The sequence below is a fragment of the Salvelinus sp. IW2-2015 genome, linkage group LG36 (assembly GCF_002910315.2).
Source record: "Salvelinus sp. IW2-2015 linkage group LG36, ASM291031v2, whole genome shotgun sequence".
Taxonomy (NCBI): Eukaryota; Metazoa; Chordata; class Actinopteri; order Salmoniformes; family Salmonidae; genus Salvelinus; species Salvelinus sp. IW2-2015.
The window spans coordinates 11172864-11196381 of NC_036875.1; the positions used below are offsets into that span (position 1 = coordinate 11172864).

Consider the following 23518-nt stretch of genomic DNA (forward strand, 5'->3'; position numbering starts at 1 on the left):
TTACACAAATATTAGCGTCTTAGCTCTTATTGCGGGACTTTGATTGTGGGAAATCACCTTTCCAGTCTGTCTATTGTGTGCATGTATATTGGACATTAATATTGCRCTGTACAGCCTAACCTATGGATTGTACTCCCATGAAATGGGGTACCAGCCTACTCAGTGACACTCACAGAACACAACTATGTGGAATTTACTAAGATGCTAATACTGTATCTGCTAATACTCTATTCATTATTTGAATATGTTGGTAACCCTCGAAGCAGGTGTTTGAAGGATATATTGGCACGGGTGTTGTTCGTCTCAGGCCAGCAAACCATGCCAATATATCCTCCAAACACCGGCACTGAGGGTTACCAACATATTCGGGTTACGAGGGTTACCAACATAAACATTCCATGTTTAGCATTATCTAGTCCAATTGTGGCATGATTCCACTATTTTTATCTGTTTCATGTTTCAATCGGGAACTTTTATTTTGAAGGCAACCCGCTGATTTCACTATTGTTGCTCACACTAATGTCGTTCATGACACACACGTGGGAAATAGACAGACGGGCGGCGCATACACTGATCCCATCACACTAAAAACCTGCGAAGATCGACSGTGAGACTGCTGCAACTACGCAATAGGCCATTGATATCGCATTCATTTCTGGTCCATTGGTAAAGTGGACAAAGCGTACATAATACAAGGAAATGGCTGGTATTTTGGCATGGTTTTGGAACGAGAGATTTTGGCTCCCTCACAATGTAACCTGGGCTGACTTAAAAAACACAGATGAGGCAACATTCCCACAAGCYGAGGATTTGTATCTGGCTTGTCCTTTAGCCTTCTGCATCTTTATGATTCGACTGGTTTTCGAAAGGTGGGTGCATTCAGAAGTGATAACCTTATATTGGTATAACTGGAGATGATGTTGGATTCGTTTAATTTACATGTAGCCTAAAGAAAGCCTGTTTTAAAAAACATTGTCTCGGGTAGGCTAATGAAGCATGTATCGCTCACACTGAATTTCTAGACAATGACATGCACATGATGCGATGTATCAAGGAAGGTAACATTGTAACGTTAGCTTCTCTATAGGCCTGTCTGTTACATTGTAACAATGYTTCTTCTATATATTAATAATGTGTTGGAGCGAAAGAGCTGCATTTGGAGATGAATTGTTTTCTTCATAATAAGATGCATGCTGGCCTTGCATCCAAGTTGCAGCTGTCAATAGGAGGCAAGGACATTATTCGAGTCATGCTCGTATAATTTAGCCTATTATTGACCTTGCAAGGGTCTGTGCTGCCTATGTCTTGATGGTGATCAGTGTTGAGCTTCGTGTTATTGTTGTAAGCCTGCCTATCCCAATTGTACATAGCCTACCAGGCTAAGTGTTGACGCTAGACCGGTACACCACTCAGACACATGGGATGCTCTGTACAATCTAGACCASAAACATCAGTAGGAAACAGACAGACCCCCTCAGCAGTGTCTCAACATTGCCTAATACTACACACACTTTATATCGGCTCATCATATGATATAGCATATAGGTGTCTGATTTAGATGTGTGTGCATGCGTCAGTAGACTACAGTTGAACTATATTTTAGTGTGGGCTACATACATGTCACTGATTGGCCGCTGTCACCGCCACCACCGTGACACCTCACTAGCCAGCCCACCACTCGTACTGTAATCATTCACAATGGAACGTTTTCTTAGAAATATGTGTGCTGTATACGTCTTCGTGGGACAGTTGAGAGGCTTGTTGTTAAATGTAAATGTCCTTAATTACGGATGATATGACCTATAAAATATGATCGCACTAATAGGCCAAACAAAATAGTAAAGACTGTGGTTCCTGCTGTGAAGTGTTCCCAGACCTAGATGTTTGCTTTTTAATGGTAGATTATACACGCAGCTTGCTTATGCCTACACAAGCCTCACATGTACTATTATCGGTTTGCTAAAACAACATGTAGTAGTACTGGATTAGTGTCCATTGAATCTGCCAACAACTGCTGTTGCTCTTATGTGAAATTTATACTGAGTCAGTGTTCACAATTCACTTTTAAGGCAGGCTTTAACAGATTACGTTTTTCACGTTGTGAGGCATAACGTTTACCTCATGAATGGTCTGTTTAGGCAGGTCAGATTTTCTGATTGCTGACAACACACTTCATTTGCAGAGTAAGGACTTTTTATGAATAGACCACTAGACTGCTAATCTCTCTCTCTCTCTCTCTCTCTCTCTCACTCTCACTCTCACTCTCACTCTCACTCTCACTCTCACTCTCTCTCTCACTCTCTATATCTTGTTGTCTGTCTCTCTCAGCTGTCTGGACATGGACATTTTATCTTGATCTTGGCGTACACTTTCAGCAGTTTAATCTCCCATAACCCTTTGTCCATTAATGTGACTGTTACTCAATCATATAGCTCCATGATGCCATCTTTCATTTATACAGTTGTCAAATTTAGCCAAATTCTTATATTGTGAATTGCTGACGATGCATACTGACATAATAATTCAACAATTCACACATTGTACTTATAGTTGGATAAGATTTTTAAGCATTGAGATTTATTTYTAACAACTTGTTGTCAATATTGTCAATGTGTCTGCCACGATTGTCCCCATTTACCACGATCAAAACACTTTTCTTAGTAACAACAATTAGTTGATGATGATGATACAGTACCCACTGTGAGAATATTCTGATATTGTTTTGTTATTCTTTGTAGGTTTATTGCCAGACCATGTGCCTTGGGTCTCAAGATACAAGCCAATGGACCACAGAAAGCCCAGCCCAATGCCATTTTGGAGAAGGTGTTCACTGCTATCACCAAGGTAAATCAAATAAAAAATAGTTCCTGTGTTTCCATCTTTTGTTTGCATTTTTTAGTGCTGATAACATACTGCATATTAAAATCTGTCTCTTTGCAAAAGGCATTGGATTCAGTTTGAGTCCAGAAAGCAAGACATCATGTTTGAAAGTATTTGTGCCTCATTCTATTGATGYACCATGGTTATTATTAGCTCAGAAAGGGATGAAGGTCCTTTAACAAATGCTCAGATTCACATACTGAGAAAGTTGGCAGACTACCTCCACACAAGGTAGACATCCTCAGTCATTGTGCATCCTCAGAGATGGAAACGAAGGTGTGTCTTCTCAGCTTCTTTTCAGGTGATCACATAGTTTCACTTAGTGATGGGGGAAGAAAYCGATACAGTTACATATCGGGATATTATTTTTGACTATGTATCATATCGTTTTGAGATAACCTCARTATTATTTTTGCACTAGTTGGCTGTGCTTGCACCAAAACTCCAGTATATTTCCTTCATAGCTTGTTCTCCATTCTTTTTAAATACGGAGCCAATTTGTTTTCAGCACTTTTATTTCCATGACTGATCAAGACTTGTTTATCTCATGACTCTCTCTTTTCCCTCTGCAGCAGACATATGGTGAGCAATATGTTTGGAACACCGAATCGCAATAAAATCATAGTATCGAATTGCAATACATATTGTATCGGCACCTAAGTATTGTGATAATGTCGTATTGTGAGGTTCCCTGGCAATTCCCCAGCCCTAGTTTCAGTACCCCATAGTGCATCATGCTGATGACATGTTGAGACATTGATTGCCTTTGATTTCAGCGAATATCAAGACTGTTTTAACTTCAGACAATAATGACAGCCTTGTTAAGTCAGGTGTCTGGATCATGTGTTTCCTAGCATCCAGATGAGAAGAGGTTGGAGGGCCTGTCCAAACAGCTGGACTGGGATGTGCGGACCATCCAGCGCTGGTTCCGACAGCGCAGGAACCAGGAGAAGCCCAGCACGTTGGCTCGCTTTTGTGAGAGCATGTAAGAGGTCTCGAAAGCTTCAGAATGCCATGTATTATCACTAATATAAACACATACAGTCTGTGAAAAAGTATTTGCCCTTTTCWAATTTTCTCTACTTCTGCATATTTTTGATACCGAATGTTATCAGATCTTCAACCAAAAAGGATTTCAGTGTTTGGTTTTCGCCAGGCATAATGGGACCCATGTTGTCCAAATACAGGAAGCGTTTGGTTGCAGTCATTGCAGCTAAAGGTGGCACAATCAGTTATTGAGTTTAAGGGGGCAATTCGTTTTTCACACAGGGGAATTTGTTTTTTTGGGTTGAAGATCTGATAACATTCAGTATCAAAAATATGCTAAAATAGAGAAAATCAGAAAGGGGGCAAATACYTTTTTTATGGCACTGTATGTGCACATTTGTTCAGTGGAAATAGATTTAAGGGGGTGGATACCTAGACTTTCCTGTCTGGAGGGATATCTACTAGTTGAACAAGCCTGTCAGAGTGGGCTCATGCCTGACACCAGTGTAGCCAGGCTGGCAGTGGGAGAAGCAGCGAGGCACAGAGTGGGTCTCTGATGCCCTGGGGCTGCTCACTCAGGAGCTCACTGTTAAAGGGACTCACTGCTTAGACGATTGGCACAGTCATTATTTGATCTTCAAAGAGAAATATCAAATTCAGTTTGTCAGTGTGAAAGTACCATGGTTCAGCAACTGCCAACTGGATTCAGTTACTTTGGTGGAAGAACAAAAAGAAAGACGTCTCACAAAAGCATAGCCTCTATGTAACTAGRGCAAATCTGTTTTGTCAATATTTTCTGCTAAAATTAAATCAAGGAAGTCCCTAAATGTTAAATATATGCAGTGTTGTGTCTGTAGGCAGAGTGGAGTGGACAGACTCTGAATGGAATGGATGCCTGATTGGTTTCTCTGTTGTCTCACTAGCTTGCAATTCCCTAAACTGAACCAGCCACATTCATCYCAGCAGTAATCCTACTGTAATTAGTGCCTTGTATACAGCTGTTTGGGTTTGATAGGACACTATGGCCTCAGACATTTCAGGATGGCCAAAGGTGAAGCCACTGTTCCCTTTTTCATTATGCTAACAAAGAGAGATACATTTAGACTGGAGACAGCAGAGTCCAACGACACGGCGCACAGTTATTTATTTTGCAGCTAGTTATATCGGGCCTGTCTGGTCCCCAGTCCCCAGTGGGGCAAGGGCTTTGTTTTAGACCACAGTGCTGGTTGTCTGAACCGATCTGCCTCCAACCCTCCATGGTCCTCAGTGGTTCAATTCTGTCAAGAGGAAAATAACCAAAGGTAGTAGATTATAATCCGCTGAGGTTTCAAAGACAAAGCTCGTATTTGTGTTTCGTGAGATGGAATGTCAGGAACGTCCTAATACAGACATTTTGAGGGACATAAATATTTGCATTAATTTGTRACAATATTTATGGTAAAGCAGCGAGGAACAATGTGACAACTCACTCTGCAGCTTTCTGCTCTGTGTTGACCACCGAACACAATGGAACTGGGCCGTGATTGATAACGTCTAAGCGTATCGTCATGTTATAAAATGACAGGACCATGTACCATCTGGTATGCGGTCACCAGCAAAACGATATTTAGAGAAAGTAGTTGTGAGTCATAGTAATTGTACATAAATGGCACCAGGCTCGGTCCTGTCCGTGGTGCCGCCCTCCTATCCCCGTTTTTTTTTTTTTTAAGTATCTGTCTCATAACATTTTCATGAGAATCATCTCCAGTTTTGTAGGCTTCAGAAAAACCACATAGGCTATGACTCTTTCTACTWTAGGCTACATGATTTATGTTAGATAACTTGAGCATTGTTGGAGGGCTGCATCGCTCCAACAGCACCCTGGAGAGGCACACTGGGCATGGACAAGATACATATTTTGCACCCCTGACTTTGGCAAAGTAAGCACTGCTTATCATGGGGCGGCATCAGCGGTCACCTAAATAGCCCATATGATATACTGTATATACGTTTTAATTGTTTTTGGGTGGAATTATGTTAGGTGCGTCTTGGTCAGTTTAGCTTTCTAATGTTAGGGCCTTCCCTGAAWAGCGCAGCACTAGAAGCACACTCTTTTACAGTGTTTGACTAACCAGTTGCCAAGCAACCATCTTCTTGACCTATCATTAGGTTTTTACAATTAATCAAGCAGCACAGAGAGCAAAATAACCTGTGGCTTGATTATTTGAATTCCATGAATGACTGCCTTTCTTCTCATTCAAATRTAAAAAGATTTTCTGTTTGTAACCAGAGCACAGGTAGTCTCTATGTACTGTGATCACTGACATTTGACACCTCAGATTCTTTGCCTGATAAAAAGGACTTAACATGGATTTACTGTAGTGTATTAATCATTGCATAGGCTACCGTGGTGTGTTTTCTGTCTTTGCGCTGTCAAAAAGACTTACTTCTTGTAAGGCCAGCTAAAACTACCCACCCTAAAACCACCTGGATKTAAGCAAAACTCCCAGTGTCACACAGCATGATCAGCATTTGTAAAATTCCCCCTCTGAGGCCAGTCAGTGAAAGAGTATGTGAGCGGAGCGGGCCCAATTTGACTGGAGCGAGATTCCCGAAGGCTGGTGCGTCGGCCGTCTTGCCCGCTCCAATTTAGCTCCAGTAGCGCTCACTTCACGAGCTCAGGGTGTGCCCGGCCCAGCATGCATCTGTGGTCTACTTGTGTGCTGCTATAGCCACTTGCTTTAGCTACTGTCATGGAGTTCGCTAAATATTTTCATAAAGAAACTGATAAAACACAAGTGCAAAATCACGGTGACTTAAAAAGATGAGGAGCAAGAGAGGSAGTGCGGTGATGTAGTGTCCACAACTAAAGAATCATTGTGGAATCTGAAAAAACAAATATCCCGAAAGCATGATGAGTACTTACTACGTGCACATGCTAAAAGAAAGGAATGAGAYGGGTAGCTAATTAAGTGTGTCATGGTAGAAAAGTATTTATAAACTAAAAATCAGATCTCTTAAAAGGTTCCTTCATTTATGTTATATTATCTATACAATAGGCCATAATTGATTTTGGCCCAATAGGCCTGGCATATTCCAACTTTCAAGGAGCTTTCTGTTTTGATTGGGTTATTTTTGCCTAAAAACCTTTATGCCTACCTAAAGAAAAAAAWATATACATTACAACTCTGCATCCAAAAAAGGTGTTTAGGATATTCTCTGCTGCTGGCCTGCTCTMCAGGCACTATCACATGAGCCTGAAGCCACAGACTCTGACCAAATTTGTGTTTCTAAAACTGTATTCAAAGGCACCGTAGACTCGTTTAATTTGTATTTTATTCGAAGTAAGTCACAGCCTATATGCGCAATTTATAGACTATAATGATTTAATACAACAAAATGTTGTTTAAATGCTGAGCACTTAATGTCCCTAACTCCSTACCAGCCTAGTGTGTCACACTCGCAAATGCTTCACAATGTATTACTTTGTAGGCTATAGCCTTGAAATAATATAGCCTAAAAAAAAAATTTGAAATGATAAGCGCTTCTTACATTCACCTTTTCATATTTATTAAAATACTTTTCATTAAAATCATATGGTTTGGTTCCAATACTTCAAAACCAAATGGTAGGTCCAGGTAGTCACAAAWATCGATGGGTGTTGGTTAAATAGTGATTTTTAATGAATGGAGTGAATTTGGAGCTGCAGTTATTTTTTTCCCCTGTGAGCTCTGGTCGTATTTCCGACCAGTCAACTCCGCTCACATACTCTGGTCAGTGACTATTCGGTTCATACAACATCCCTGTCACATCATGCTAGTCAGAGTTGGAACTTCCTGTCTCTGATACAGGATGAGTATTCCTGTGTGCTGCTGTGACTGTGTGAAACCAGAGTACACCTGCAGCTGACAGGCTGTTTCACCCGTGAGAGGCCATATTAATGGCAAGACTCAGTCTTGAATTATTGATGCAATTTGTCATCGTTACAAACCAGAAAAAAATAATCAGTCTTTGTCAAGTGTTTCTTTAAATAATTCATTTTTATGAGAAAAATAAAAAGAATCTCATTACGAAACCCATCTTGTAATCTGACAAGGACGTGTGTTAGTTATTGGCTAGCTCTCAGCCCATTCTCAGTGCAGTAATTAGGTGATTGTTTTGGGCTGTGTGCAGCAACAGCGTGGCTTTGATCTCTGAAGTGTCAACTGGAAATGTCTCAGTCTCTGCTCTGCCTGAGAGCTATAGAAACCCATGTTCACAGGAGACCCTTTCCTATTCAATCAATTTGCAGCAGTCGTGGATACGTGCTGGCTTATGTAAGACCAGAGGTTGGGACTGAGAGTGCCTGCCTCCCTCTGCCATGCAGCAGTGCAGTGGCGACCGGGCTCCAGTGGAAGTGACTCACCCTGGAATGCAGACGCTGGGATGTGAGAGCCCTGGAATGCAGACGCTGGGATGTGAGAGCCCTGGAATGCAGACGCTGGGATGTGAGAGCCCTGGCGCTCCGGCCACTTCTCTGACAGGCTAGCAGGTCTCAGGACAGGCTAGCGTACTGTAACATAGTTCTAGAATATAACCTAGTCTCTGCCACTGGTTGAATTCACCCGTGGTATTCTTCTGTTAGGTTGAAAACTGAATAGCTGATCAAGAGGACGCGCGTGTCCACAGTCCACAGGCCTTTCCTTTCCAAAAGCTATTTTCATTTCATTCTGTGTCTTTTGAAAATGATTTAGAATATGATACGTCTACTGTGTGCACCACTAATTGGTCTAAGAAGTAAAAGCTCTGCATACGAAAACCATCAGTGACTCAGTGCTTACAATGAAAGGAACTGTAGTCAGATGAATAGGGGAAAATAAGAGACTGTTTGTTAAGACGTGCAAGTGCGATTTGAGTGCTGTGTGCTGTCACGGTATTGAACAAAGAGCCTGGACAGACGGTGGCTTTCTTGGCTGTCCTTGGATTGACCTCCCTCACAGGAGCTCAAACATSGCCTCTCTTTGACATTCCACAGAGGATGCATCCAAACCCATAATTGTGTTACTGACTGACGTTCTGTTCTTTGTTTTCTTCACAGGTGGAGATTTACATTTTACCTCTATATATTTACCTACGGAGTGCGTTTCCTTAAAAAGGTTAGTGGGCTACTTCCCAAAATCATTTCATTGATGAATACCAACATCTTTATTCAGCACTTTCCGTATTGAGGACACGCTCTTCAAAGAGGAGCTATAACAGAACCTTGCACTCAAGGATGTGTGRAGGAGGTTAGATTTGATGCATCGTGCTGTGGAAGAAGTACCAACTGAAAAAGAATGCACCTCTCAAATACTCCAACCAGTGATCACTGGTAAATAATTGATAGATTTGCTCTGCACAGWATTTATTATGCAGATATTAGTGTCTGTGAGCACATTATCAGTTGAGAAACTAGTCCCTGTCAACTACCACCTTCAGTCTAATGCTGTTGTTACTCTATGTTGATATATAGAGGAAATAATTGGAAATCACATCATTACTCTGAGGGTATCACTTGTCTTTTAATGTATCTGTCTGACTCTGTGCTATTGTGTAATGTACTGAGGCCAGAAGACTTTTGAGTGTCTATAGTAATTGAATGCTGCTGATGCGGCCATTGATTTAGAATAATGATTAAGGGTGAATAAGAGACGTTGCTGCGATGAGAATGTCTCATTGCAACAGCTTGCATGACGAAGCACTTTGTGGAATGAGTTCATTCCCTTCAGCTGGGCCTAGTGAGTCTCCCGGAGGGTATTAATAGCACAGGTCTACAGGGGAGGAGAGGCAAACTCAATTGGCTTCCCTATACGTCGCCGTTTCTGTTTGATATAAGTCTGTGTGACGCAAAACTCGCCAGAACGGCTGTATTTCTGCCTGCTTGAACGGCAATAGCTCAGATATACAGTACCAGTCAAAAGTTTGGACACATCTACTCATTCAAGGGTTTTCCTTTATCTTTACTACATTGTACTACATTGTATAATAATAGTGAAGACATCAAAACTATTAAATAACACATTTGGAATCATGTAGTAACCAAAAAAGCCTTAAATTCTAAATAAATCACAAGTGTCACTAGCAAAGCACACCATCACATCTCCTCCATGCTTCACGGTGGGAACCACACATGCGGTGATCATCCGTTCACCTACTCTGCGTCTCAAAAAGACACGGCGGTTGGAGCCAAAAATCTCAAATTTGGACTCATCAGACCAAAGGACAGATTACCACGGTCTAATGTCCATTGCTCATGTTTCTTGGCCCAAGCAAGTCTATTCTTCTTATTGGTGTCCTTTAGTAGTGGTTTCTTTGCAGCAATTCGACCATGAAGGCCTGATTCACGCAGTCTCCTCTGAACAGTTGATGTTGAGATGTGTCTGTTACTTGAACTCTGTGAAGCATTTATTTAGGCTGCAATCTGAGGTGCAGTTCCTGTCTCTTATACACATCTAGATGTGTATAAGAGACAGTCTTATTGGTGTCCTTTAGTAGTGGTTTCTTTGCAGCAATTCGACCATGAAGGCCTGATTCACGCAGTCTCCTCTGAACAGTTGATGTTGAGATGTGTCTGTTACTTGAACTCTGTGAAGCATTTATTTGGGCTGCAATCTGAGGTGCAGTTAAATGCAGATTTCTGAAGCTGGTAACTCTAATGAACTTATCCTCTTCAGCAGAGGTAACTCTGGGTCTTCTTTTCCTGTTGCGGTCCTTATGAGAGCCAGTTTCATCATAGCATTTGATGGTTAATTGAAATGCATTCCAGGTGACTACCTCATGAAGCTGGTTGAGAGAATGCCAAGAGTGTGCAATGCTGTCATCATCACCTGTTAATTGAAATGCATTCCAGGTGACTACCTCATGAAGCTGGTTGAGAGAATGCCAAGAGTGTGCAATGCTGTCATCAAGGCAAAGGGTGGCTACTTTGAAGAATCTCAAATATAAAATATATATTTTTAATTTGTTTAMATTTTKKGGGGTTACTACATCATTCCATATGTGTTTTTTAATAGTTTTGATGTCTTCACTATTATTCTACAATGTAGAAAATAGTCAAAATAAAGAAAACCCTTGAATGAGTAGCTGKGTCCAAACTTTTGACTGGTACTGTGCATGGAAACATGAAATGACCCCAGGAATCGACAGAACATCGCTAAATGATGCACACAMATGATATAACATTCAACATGGGTGAACCTTTCCTTTAAGTCTCTGTCTTACCAAGGTGAACCTTTAACTGTGTCCTAGCCCTTATCATCTCTCCTAGACTCGAAGTTGATATAGTATGGGTGATGATTGAGTGACAACTCTGTAATGTAGCTCAGTTGGCTTACTGGTCCTATTCTGTATTTTTCCACCAGACAACTCTTGCTATGTTCCTCCCTAATGTAAGAGTGTGAGTTTGCACGTCAACTAAAGCGGAGTTAGCATTTTTAAGAGATAATGATGATAAGCAGCTCATTACCCTGCCTTTGTAGTCTAGGTYCCTTTTGTGGCAAGACATAAGACAGTCTTAACCACATCCCCCAGGTCTCTAGAGCATTCATCATGTGGCCTGGGACCAGAATGAACATTCGCAGTCGTCCCCAGGCTAACGCGTCTGTGATTTACTTTGCACTACTAGCGTACAGCAAACGCTTGCTTTGATTCAATTAAGTTTCCCTTGATGAAAATGCAATCTGACATGGCTACGGTCCCAAGGTTATTGATGTGCTGGATCTTAATCAAACATTTAGTGTTGAGCCAGAGGCAGCATAGCATTCAGGTGTCGGGATCAATAGCACTTTATGAATGTAAATCCACTTTTAATTTGGGAACAGCATAACAGTACATTAATATTCTGTTCGTGTATTGTCTCTGTAGACCACATGGCTATGGAATACAAGAGAGTGCTGGTATAACTACCCTTATCAGGTAAATCTCCCATGTTTTCTCTGTTTTCATTTGTGCTAAGCGACTTCTTTACACCTATAACAGTTATTGTATTTGAAAGGTCTGTTATACCTAGGTTTAATATAACTTTCTTGATCTATGTGTGTATTTTCACAGCCTCTGAYGGTGGACATCCACTATTACTATATACTGGAGCTGTCTTTCTACCTGTCCCTACTCTTCTCCCAGTTCACAGATATCAGGAGGAAGGTAGGATACCAATTAAGTCAATACATTAATATGAATAATATATTTGACTGTTTGTTTATCACATTGCTTCCTCCATAGACGTGTGCATATGATTTAACAGCAATTTCCTTTTAACCAAGGTAATTATGTTTATAATAATCCAAAATAAAACTAATAATAGTCATCTTTAACAATAAAGACAATATTAAGTCAAGGAAAAGGCTTCACAGCTGGTTTTAGAACATTCAGAAACCAAATGTGTTCTGTTTTTTTTTTTCTCCTTCATAATCCTTTGTATTGTGCAGCTCCAGCTTTGATTTACACAGTAGTAATCTCGGAGGGAAGCACTAATTAATGTTTGTCTGCACTTGCATTCAGGCCTCCTCCGATTTGTCTGKTCCATGACTTAGATTAAATAAAACTATGTCCCTGGAAGTGGTGCATTTGCCTTGATGTGGTCTAGTCTCTCTGTTCTGTGAAATCAAAGGGCTCTGAGAGGAGGAGATGGATTAGCGTTTGCTCATAACTTTTATGAGTAGAATTTTCTGCCAGCCATTCTAAACTGTTTTCCCCTCATTTGTTTTGGAGTGAGTCCTATTTCAGTATTCAGTTCCTAGAATCTGCCGATTTGATMATTTAAAAAAAATATTTATTTATATATATTTTTTCACATTTCTCCATTATTTTTTGATTTCAGCGTAATGTTTGTTGTAGCCACTGATCAAAACGTCATTAAAAATGTRAAAGATTGAATTAAATATTTCATATTGAATACGAATGGTTTCATGTTGCTGTTGATATCAGCGTATGTTTTAGCCCTGGTTTATCTGAGGTAATTTTGTTAGTAGCTCATGGTGGTTATATCACCTTCGTAGTCTAGCTTCCCTCCATTTCCTCCTGAACGATGGTTAAACACTAATTGAGGGTCAAATAAACAGCTGGGATGACATCAGGCCCAGTTTGCTCACTCACTCACGCTTAATCGCCAGACTAAAGATCAATAATCCATGGAACACGCATGCACAGCCACTATGAAAAAGAGTGCTGCAGAATTGCTGATACACAGACAGACATATATCTGTTCACATATATAAGACACTCACGTACACCTTCCTAGTATCCCCTTTTGCCCTCAGAACAGACTAATTAATCTTGGCTTGGGCTCTACAAGGTGTCAAGTGTTCCACAGTTGTGTCAAGTTGGCTAGATGTCCTTTGGGTGGTGGACCATTCTTGATACACACAGGAAACTGATGAGCATGGGAAAACCCAGCAACGTTGCAGTTCTTGACACGAACCGGTGCGCCTGGCACCTACACCCATACCCCGTTCAAAGGCACTTAAATATTTTGTCTTGCCCATTCACCCTCTGAAAGGCACACATACACAATCCATTATTTTACAGGTCAGGGCTTCTCCATGTTTGAGCTGTCAATATTGCCTCTGCTTATGTTTTCTTTTCAATGAGCTATGCTATGCTATCTTCTTTAACACTGTTGAGAGGTGTCAAGAACAAAGGTTACAATATGGGTGGGGGGGTAATTGGAAATACAGCATGTGTATAAGCTTTACGATTTGAATCATCAATCAACCTTTTCAGTATTTTTTCAAATCAGCATCAACAGCCATTCGTTTACATTAACACGTGTCATTGTTTATGGAGTTGCCACCTTGGCCCATGGTCTTTTCCATTGTTCTTGTGGTTCACAGAATGTCAATTTGCATGCCTCCCACCCCAGACATGTGCCTGCCTCTTCTTCCTCTCTCTGCCCCACCCCGTCAACTCCACAGCAAACCTAACACTCACTCAATTGCTCACTCACAGCTGTCCCATGATGCCATAGTATTTATGCCCTCACCTCTCATCTCCGTGTTGACTGTTGGCATGTTGTCTGTTTTTGTTTCTCCTTTCAGTTTTTTCATGCACAAAACCACGCATTGAGGAGGTCCTCTGCACCCCCTGCCAATTCCAGTATGTTCCCTGCACTCTATTTTTGCCATGCTTCCATTCTGCATTTCACACCACTGCTCTTCCTCCTCCTCATCCTCCTGCGCTGGGCCAGTTGCTCTGCTGTCCTGCTGTACTGATTCCCTTCAACCTCGTGGTGGACAGGAAGGCTCTCCCATGTCATCCACATCCTCCCACAGCCTCACTCATCAGGACATTGCAACCAGGCTAGCTTTATGTAGATTAGACTGATCTAAACAGGCTGATCTAGACTGACTAAAGGCAACTTTAGTTGTAGTACATATAGACTCCCCTCTATTTTAGTGCTTTTTTTCTAGACGTGATTCTCACACTCAATAAAGTGTCAGTCTGAAGTACAGTGCTGTGAAAAAGTATTTGCCCCCTTTCTGATTTTCTCTACTTTTGCATATTTTTCAYACTGAACATTATCAGATCTTCAACCAAAACCTAATATTAGATAAAGGGAACCTGAGTGCACAGATAACACAACAGTTACATACTTATTTCATTTATTTCATGAACAAAGTTATGGAACACCCAATGCCCCTGTGTGAAAAAGTAATTGCCTGGTTTTCGCCAGGCATAATGGGACCCATGTTGCCTAACAAGTTATACTTTTGACTCATCTGTCCATTGAACATTCCTCCAAGAGTCGTAATGATCATCCAGGTGCTTTTTGGCAAAGTTTTWGTCAAATTTTTGGATGAGATGGTTCCCATTATGCCTGGGGAAAATCAAACACTGCATTCCACAGTAAGAAACTTACACCAACGGTCAAGCATTGTGATGGTTTTGGGATGCTTTGCTGCCTCAGGACCTGGACGACTTGCCTTAGAGCAGAATTCATGGTTCCTTCTATTGTCTCAGAATTCTACAGGAGAATGTCAGGCYATCCGTCTGTGAGCTGAAGCTGAAATGCAGCTGGGTCATGCAGCAAGACAATGATCCAAAACACACAAGCAAGTCTACATGAAAATGTTTAAAAAGTCAATGTCCAGACCTAATCCCAGTTGAGATGCTGTGGCAGGACTTAAAACGAGCAGTTCATGCTTGACAAGCCACAAACGTCGCTGAGTTAAAGCAGTTCTGCATTGAAGAGTGGGCCAAAATTCCTCTACAGCGATGTGAGAGACTGATCAACAACTACAGGAAGCGTTTGGTTGGAGTCATTGCAGCTAAAGATGGCACAACCAGTTATTGAGTGTTAGGGGGCAATTACTTTTTCACACAGGGGCATTGGGTGTTGCGTAACTTTGTTAATTAAATAAATATAAGTATAAATTGTCTTTGTTATTTGTAAACTCAGGTTCCCTTTATCTAATATTAGGTTTTGTTTGAAGATCTGATAACATTCAGTATCAAAAATATGCACAAATTGAAGAAATCTGAAAGGGAGCAAATACTTTTTCACGGCACTGTAGATGAGAAATGAAGGTGAGTCCTGCATTCAGAGAAACAACAGATTTGTTGACACAAATCAAAAGCAGATGGGAGGGAAGTTGAATTGCACAGCATGTGTTCTGATTAGTGTGCAGCCAGAAAGTGTACAAGGGGCTGAGGAGTCCACTTACCCCTGTGAGCACAAAGAATACAGCTGCAGTCATATTCTCTGCATGACGCAGAGGATTTCATAAAACCCATATGCTCTACAAGTCCCCTTGCTATGAGTCACATGGTGGAGAGCTGTGAATGCTTTCTCCCTCTGCCATTGYGTGACATGACTATGACGCCTGTGTGTCCCCCCAGGACTTCCTGATCATGTTTCTGCACCACCTGGCGACAATCACCCTCATCACCTTCTCCTACGTCAACAACATGGCTAGAGTGGGCACGCTGGTCATGTGTCTCCACGACGCCGCCGATGTCCTGATGGAGGCGAGTAGAGACACGGGACTCGTTCATCGAGGCACAACGCTGTGGAACGTTCAGATGGAAATATGTTTTGTAGAACAAACATGTCATTTCTATTCAATACTTTTCTATCTGCAGCGTTCCACAACGTTTGCCTAATGAACGTGGCCMTGAAGTGTGTTCTTCACCACCAATTTTTCATGTGAACATGCATCTGTGACTTCTGTTGCAGGTTGCCAAAATGGCCAACTATGCCAAGTGCCAGAGACTTTGYAACCTCCTGTTTGTTATGTTTGCCATGGTCTTCATCAGCTCCAGGTTGGGTGTCTATCCTGTCTGGTAAGGATGCTTTGTCTCTACATCGAATGGTTGCATCCCAAATTGCACCCTATTCCCTATTAGCCACTGGTCAAAAGTAGTGCACTATGTAGGGAATAGGGTGTCGTTTGGGACGCAGAATGTCTTCATTATGAAAATCTACAGCTCAATTGAAATGATGGGCTCGAGTGTCTTGTGTGCGGTCAGTTAACACATCACTTTATCTGAGAATGTTTGTTTATATGCATCTTATCTGTCTCCGTATGCAGGAGGCATGAATGTACTGTAGATCTCAGAATACTGACACTCCAAATGGGCTTTGCAATTTTTCCATGAAGATTTTCCTTTTATACAGGTCTTGGTGAGTTTTGTTGCTTTGTAGTAGTTAGTATGGATACTACAACGACAATATGGACATACAGTGCCTTCGGAAAGTATTCAGACCTCTTGACTTTTTCCACTTTTTGTTACGTTACAGCCTTATTCTAAAACTGAATAAATAGTTTTATTTCCTCATCAATCTACACACAATACCTCAATGACAAAGCAAAAACAGTGTTTTAGAACATTTTTCTAATTCATTTTTTTATTTTTATAAACATATTACATTTATATAAGTATTCAGACCCTTTACTCAGTACTTTGTTGAAGTACCTTTGGCAATGATTACAGCATCAAGTCTTGGGTATGACGCTACAAGCTTGGCACACCTGTATTTGGGGAGTTTCTCCCATTCTCTGCAGATCCTCTCATGCTCTTGTCAGGTTGGATGGTGAGCGTCGCTGCACAGCTATTTTCAGGTCTCTCCAGAGATGTTTGATCGGGTTCAAGTCCGCGCTCTGGCTGGGCCACTCAAGGACATTCAGAGACTTGTCCCGAAGCCACTCCTGCGTTGTCTTGGCTGTGTGCCTAGGGCCGTTGTCCTGTTGGAAGGTGAACCTTCGCCCCAGTCTGAGGTCTGGAGCGCTCTGGAGTAGGTTTTCATCAAGGATCTCTCTGTACTTTTCTCCGTTCATCTTTCCCTCGATGCTGACTAGTCTCCCAGTCCCTGCCGCTGAAAAACATCCCCACAGCATGATGCTGCCACCACCATGCTTCACCATAGGGATTGTGCCAGGTTTCCTCCAGATGGGACGCTTGGCATTCAGGCCAAAGAGTCTGAGAGTCTTTAGGTGCCTTTTGGCAAACTCCAAGTGGGCTGTCATGTGCCTTTTACTGAGGGGTGGCTTCCGTCTGGCCACTCTAACATAAAGGCCTGATTGGTGGAGTGCTCAAGAGATGGTTGTCCTTCTGGAAGGTTATCCCATCTCCACAGAGGAACTCTGGAGCTCAATCGGAGTGACTATCAGGTTCTTGGTCACCTCCCTGACCAAGGCCCTTCTCCCCCGATTGCTCAGTTTGGCCGAGCGGCCAGCTCTAGGAAGTGGTGGTTCCAAACATATTCCATTTAAGAATAATGGAGGCCACTTTGTTCTTGGATACCTTCTTCAATGCTGCAGAAATGTTTTGGTACCCTTCCCCAGATCCGTGCCTCGACACAATCCTGTCTCTGAGCTCTATAGACAATTCCTTCGACCTCATGGCTTGGTTTTTGCACTGGCATGCACTGTCAACTGTGGGACCTTATCTAGACAGGTGTGTGCCTTTCCAAATCCTGTCCAATCAATTGAATTTACCACAGGTGGACTCAAATCAAGTTGTAGAAACATCTCAATGATGATCAATGGAAACAGGATGCACCTGAGCTCAATTTTCGAGTCTCATAGCAAAGGGTCTGAATACTTACGTAAATAAGGTATTTCTGTTTTTTKWTTTTTWATKSMWTTKSMAAAAAAATCTAAACTTGTTTTCRCTTTGTCAGTATGGGGTATTGTGTGTAGATTGCTGAGATTTTTATTTATTTAATCCATTTTAGAATAAGGCTGTAAAGTTACAAAATGTGAAAAAGTCTACTTTCCGAAGACACTGTATCTTCTCCAGTAAAGAGAGAGCGGATTTAAAATGAGCGACGGACCATTATTTTTAGATGAATTACTTGAGATACATTTTAGACTGGAATCTAAAATTACACATTTTAAATTACATATTGAAAACATAATTTGACTTCCTCTTGATGTTATTATGGTCTGTGTCTTTTGGTATCAATACCAGCTGGTTTTGCATTTTCATATTGGACTTCCAATTAGATGGATGAATTTGTATTGTACTGGGATGTTTTTGATGTCATCAGTGACGGGGTATCCTACCTTGAGAGAGAGAGAGAAACAGTAGAAAATCAGTCATAGTCCTTGAATATGTGCTCACCATCTTACTGTGTGATGTCCTTGTCACACTCTCAAGTAAGAAGGCAAAAGGGACATGATTTACTATCCTGCTCTGAGACGACACCCCAAACATTATCACCCTAAAATATATTTCCTTTGAGACCACACTCGAGGATAGAGCTGTTGATAACCAGGTCCAAATGACAAATGACTCTCTATTCTGGAGATATTAAACCATAAACCTCTACAGTGCAGTACTCTCTCTGTAGAAAGGTTTCTTTTGAATTGTGCAAGTAAATCCTTTAGAAATGTCTTATTCAGTGATTTCCTCTTTTTTTCCTCTTGTCATGTGGGTTATACAGTATATCACAGTGCAGGCAGAGTGCACCACAACAGCCAGAAAGCTGTTGCCATGGCTTCAGTATCAGCAGGATTCATTCCATGTACAATTTTTGGTCCAGCAATATCTCTACCTTCACTGAAATAGCTCAATCATATCAAGCAATACTTTGTGTGCTACCTCACTAATTTGGTGTACAGTGCATTCGGGAAGTATTAAGACCCCTTGACTTTTTCCACATTATGCTACGTTACAGCCTTATTCTAAAAATGTATTAAATAAATCCTCATCAATCTACTCACAATACCCCATAACGACAAATGGAAAACAGGCTATGAGACTCAAAATTGAGCTCAGGTGCATCCTGTTTCCATTGATCATTCTTGAGATGTTTCTACAACTTGGTTGGAGTCCACCTGTGGTAAATTCAATTGATTGGACATGATTTGGAAAGGCACACACCWGTCTATATAAGGTCCCACAGTTGACAGTGCATGTCAGAGCAAAAACCAAGCCATCGGTCATTATGGGATGGATTTGTGTGTAGATTGAGGAGAATTTTATTTTAAGATTATTTTTATCCATTTTAGAAGTCGAGGGGTCTGAATACTTTCCAAATGCACTGCATGTATTCCATCGGACACGTGAATGAAGGGTTTCACACGTTTAAAGTAGGTCTAGTAGTGTGTACAGTATATTACAGATTGACTTCATAAAGTAAATGCACATTCTCTGCTAGAACCCTTTCCACACAGTGTAGCAGTGAGAAGGGTACAGTTATGTCTGTATCTGCCGGGTGATGATTATCCTTGGCTGTTAAGAGTGTGTGTCTGGGATGTGGAGGATGGAGAGTGGCTAGGGGCTGAAGGCTCTGGACGTTAGCGTCTTATGTTGTCCCTGAGGGTCTCTCTCAGCCACCTGCCTATTCCTCCACCCTACCTTTTTAGAGCACCAAGGACATTATAATTCTCTTCTGTTCACCTAGCATTCTAAGGGCTGTCTCTTTACACAAATTATTTGATGACAGCTGCCTCAATTTGGTTTTCTGACGTGTACTTCAGTTGACAGGTTTTTGTTGATGTCAAAGAGAGACGCATATTAAAATCCAAGTCTATTACCTAATTCCCAATAGAGATGTTGTCTCTTCAGGAATAAATTAATCAACTCATTACTACATCCTGTAGCTATGAGCTACACTGAATACTGAATGTGTCTTTTGTGTGGTTCACTTATCAAATAAATTGCCTAATCCCCCTCCCCCCTCTCTCTCTGGTAGGATTTTAAACACTACCTTGTTTGAGAGCTGGGAGATCGTGGGGCCGTACCCCTCCTGGTGGGTGTTCAACCTGCTGCTGATCCTRCTGCAGTTCCTGCACTCCTTCTGGTCCTACCTCATAGTGAAGATAGCCTGCAGAGCCATCTCCAGAGGAAAGGTGAGCGACAAGTCAGAGGTCCCTCCTCTCTGACCTTCTCTTCCAATGGCTTTTGAGAAAGAGGCGAGAAGAGAGGACGTGAGGAGACAAGGACATGCAATTAAGTTTCTCCTCCAGGTCACATTGCTAGGGTCCCAAATGGCACTCTACATTTTACATTACATTTACATTTAACTCTAGTCCCTATGTAGTGCACTACTTTTGATCAGGGCCCATAGGGAGTAGGGTGGAATTTGGGAAGCAGACATTGTCATACAGTAATGCTTTGCGAGAGGACCATCTTTACGTAGTTAAATTCATTCTCATTRTGTATGGAATTAGAATTTAGTACTACCATGTTACTTTTTGTAATTGTGGATGCGAAGCATTGGCAATATCTTCACCCTCAAGCTGTAATGTACTGTACCACAGGAGCTAATCACTAAACTGTTTTGTTGTCAATAGCCTTTATTGATTTTACTTTTCTATCCCTTATGCTAACCTTTCCACCAAGGTGGGGAAATGGAATCCTTTACATGTAAGTAGTAGAATAGAAAGTGAATAAATGTATTTGTGTATTATTGTCACATGCTATCTCACTAACAAATCACAATTACAGATTGTTCTGACACGCAAGCCATCCTTTTTGTTTTTGACGTTTTCATCTTAGTTGTAAAATCCCCCATTTTACAAATAGTAATGGCCAACCGCTTGTACTTCCTCTGTCATGACATCAGATTGTATATGAGCTGTTCTGACAGCCCCTGCAATTCTCCACAGGTGTCGAAAGACGACCGCAGTGACATTGAATCCAGCTCTGACGAGGACAACGGTCCTCCGCCTGCTCCTGTTCAGAAGCACTACAACAGCACCACCAACGGGACCAATAAAGCCCACGGGACCAACGGGTACCTGTCAGCAGGGGCCCCGTGTCCAGACGAACACTGACCGCCACTATGAGACATTTATAAGTACTGGAGCAAAGCKGCAGACCCCATTCATAGATACTACATGCGACATGAACAACATTGCCTGTCTGGTACTGGAAGTGCTTAATAGAAATCTGTGAATGCAGTTCCGTTTTCTGTTTGATTATTTCCATGTTTCCCGTCTCATTTTATTCTCTTTCTCTATATTTGCATCAAACTGCACTCAATGAAATATCAAAGCACTCCTGTTGGTACAGCCCACTCTCTGTTTAGCCAATGAATGAAAGCATTCCACTGTTATGGTGAAAGCATGCTGTTTTAAAAGTAGTCTTGACTGGCATACTGGGGGGTCGTTAATTATGTTAGTGTCTTTGTTATATATTTTTTTTTATGGATATGTTGACAATAATTTGAAAACATATCTCAACTACTTTGTCAGTGTTAAGATKAGTTAATTTTGGACCAATCCATAATGCTTATCAGTCCACTATTCCATCAACAGGTAGACACATTACAGTATGAGTCTTTTCACTGGCAAAATGCTAAACACTTGGATTTGCTTTCAATGCTGCAATACCAACACATGCCAAAACTGTGACCGAATTTGTTTTGCTCACAAAGGAATAGTAATGTGGTCCCACAACAATGCATTATGGGAAATACAAACAAACATTCTCCTTCCATAAGCTGTAAATGAGATGTCAGTAAAACAATTATGTATGTGTGTGTAAAARTAGGGCCATGCTATATTTTAAATTAAAGCATTTTGTTATAAGTACTCTACAATATTTCTGGTAAGTATTTTTATTAAATGTTCATGGCCCTCTTGGAAGACCGATATAAGGTATTAAGCGTTGACTCAATTATAACCCATGACGATATTAAAGATTGCAAGTCAGAAAGTATGTTTTGTCGATCTGATTTAATTTCAAATAGCAGGTAGTGTACATACTTATTCTTGTGACAAGCAACTAAGTAATATTGGTAGATTACAGAATTGGAATTTAGTGGGATGTCTTAAATTGACTATGGATGTAAAAAAATAATAATAATAAATCGACCTCTTGAAACTTTGATAACCACTCAAGGTTAGTGGATAATGAATTGCATCTCATAAATGAATCATAACTGAATCCTTGCAATTAATATTCATTCAACAATGCTTCCGGTACAATGCCATTGTTTAAAAAAGAAATGTCATTCATCTTGCTAATCCAGTCTCATACATTATCATTGAAATAGAACTAGATAGTGTAGTGTATATTCAACTTTACAGTAGCATTTGTTTTTCAGAGAAAAACAATAGCTCTTCAGGTGCCCATGTCATTTCTCTATTTACTTGTATTGACAAATATGAATTATCCAAGGACACATGGATAGACTAGGAAGTGTATTATGTAAGTATAATGCAGTCTCATCTTAATGCTGAGCATTGTGGCAATGTATTTACCACCGTCTCTTCTTGATGTGAACAGATTACATAATACTTTATTGCCAGTATTATAAACGACTGGGTTTACTCTGCCTGCGAGAAAGGGAACGTTTTGAAGAGGTAAGGGACTGTACGTTATTTACACTGAACAAAAATATAAACGCAACATGTAAAGTATTGGTCCCATGTTTCATGAGCTGAAAAATCCCAGAAATGTTCCATACGCACAAAAAAAAGTATTATTTCTCTCAAATGTTGTGCACACATTTGTATACACCCAACCGACCTCACAACGGCAGACCACGTCTACCGCGTCGTGCGGTCGAGCGGTTTGCTGATGTGAACATAGTGCCCCTTGGTGGCGGTGGGGTCATGGTACGGGCAGGCATAAACTACGTACAACGAACAACATTGCATTTTGTCGATGGCAATTTGAATGCACAAAAAATACCGTGACGAGCTCCCGAGGCCCATTGAGAGACCCATTTTTTTAAAGGTATCTGTAAACCAACAGATGCATATCTGTTCTCCCAGTCATGTGAAATCCATAGATTAGGGCCTAATGAATTTATTTCAATTGACTGATTTCCTAGTATGAACTGTAACTCAGGAAAATCAATGAAATAGTAGCATGTTGCGTTTATATTTTTGTTCATTATATAATGAGGGTGAAAATCRGACCTCTTTGAAATGAAAATGGATGACCCTCCCTTCCCCTATATTTTTACACGACCCTCCCTGAACGCTTGTAAAATAAAATAAGAATACGAATTAAAACATAAAGTGGATAGCAGAGAACATGCCTACAATTTACCCTCACTCTTAAGACAGACCAGAGCCATAGATATGCAGTTTCAAAATTAACTAACTAAATAGGTATGTGTAGCATGATCTTCAAACCAGACTGGCTAACTCCTGTTTCTAAAAGTTAATTCAAAGGCACTATAGCCTAATAACGCATTTTTTGTTTTTGTATTATTTCATTCAAAGTAATAACATTTTTATTTCATTTTATACAG

General features: G+C 40.9%; 1 protein-coding gene across 1 annotated transcript; it reads left to right on the forward strand.

Annotated features, from left to right (window-relative positions):
- Nucleotides 1-547: 547 nt before the first annotated feature.
- cers6 (ceramide synthase 6) lies at nt 548-21972 on the forward strand. Its single transcript, XM_023981524.2, has 11 exons — nt 548-869; nt 2739-2844; nt 3735-3865; nt 8924-8981; nt 11728-11778; nt 11914-12006; nt 15700-15828; nt 16037-16143; nt 20003-20159; nt 20653-20676; nt 20919-21972. Exons 1-11 carry the CDS (start codon nt 700-702, stop codon nt 21084-21086), a joined length of 1194 nt encoding a protein of 397 aa, XP_023837292.1. The 5' UTR covers nt 548-699; the 3' UTR covers nt 21087-21972.
- The last annotated feature ends 1546 nt before the right edge of the window (nt 21973-23518 follow it).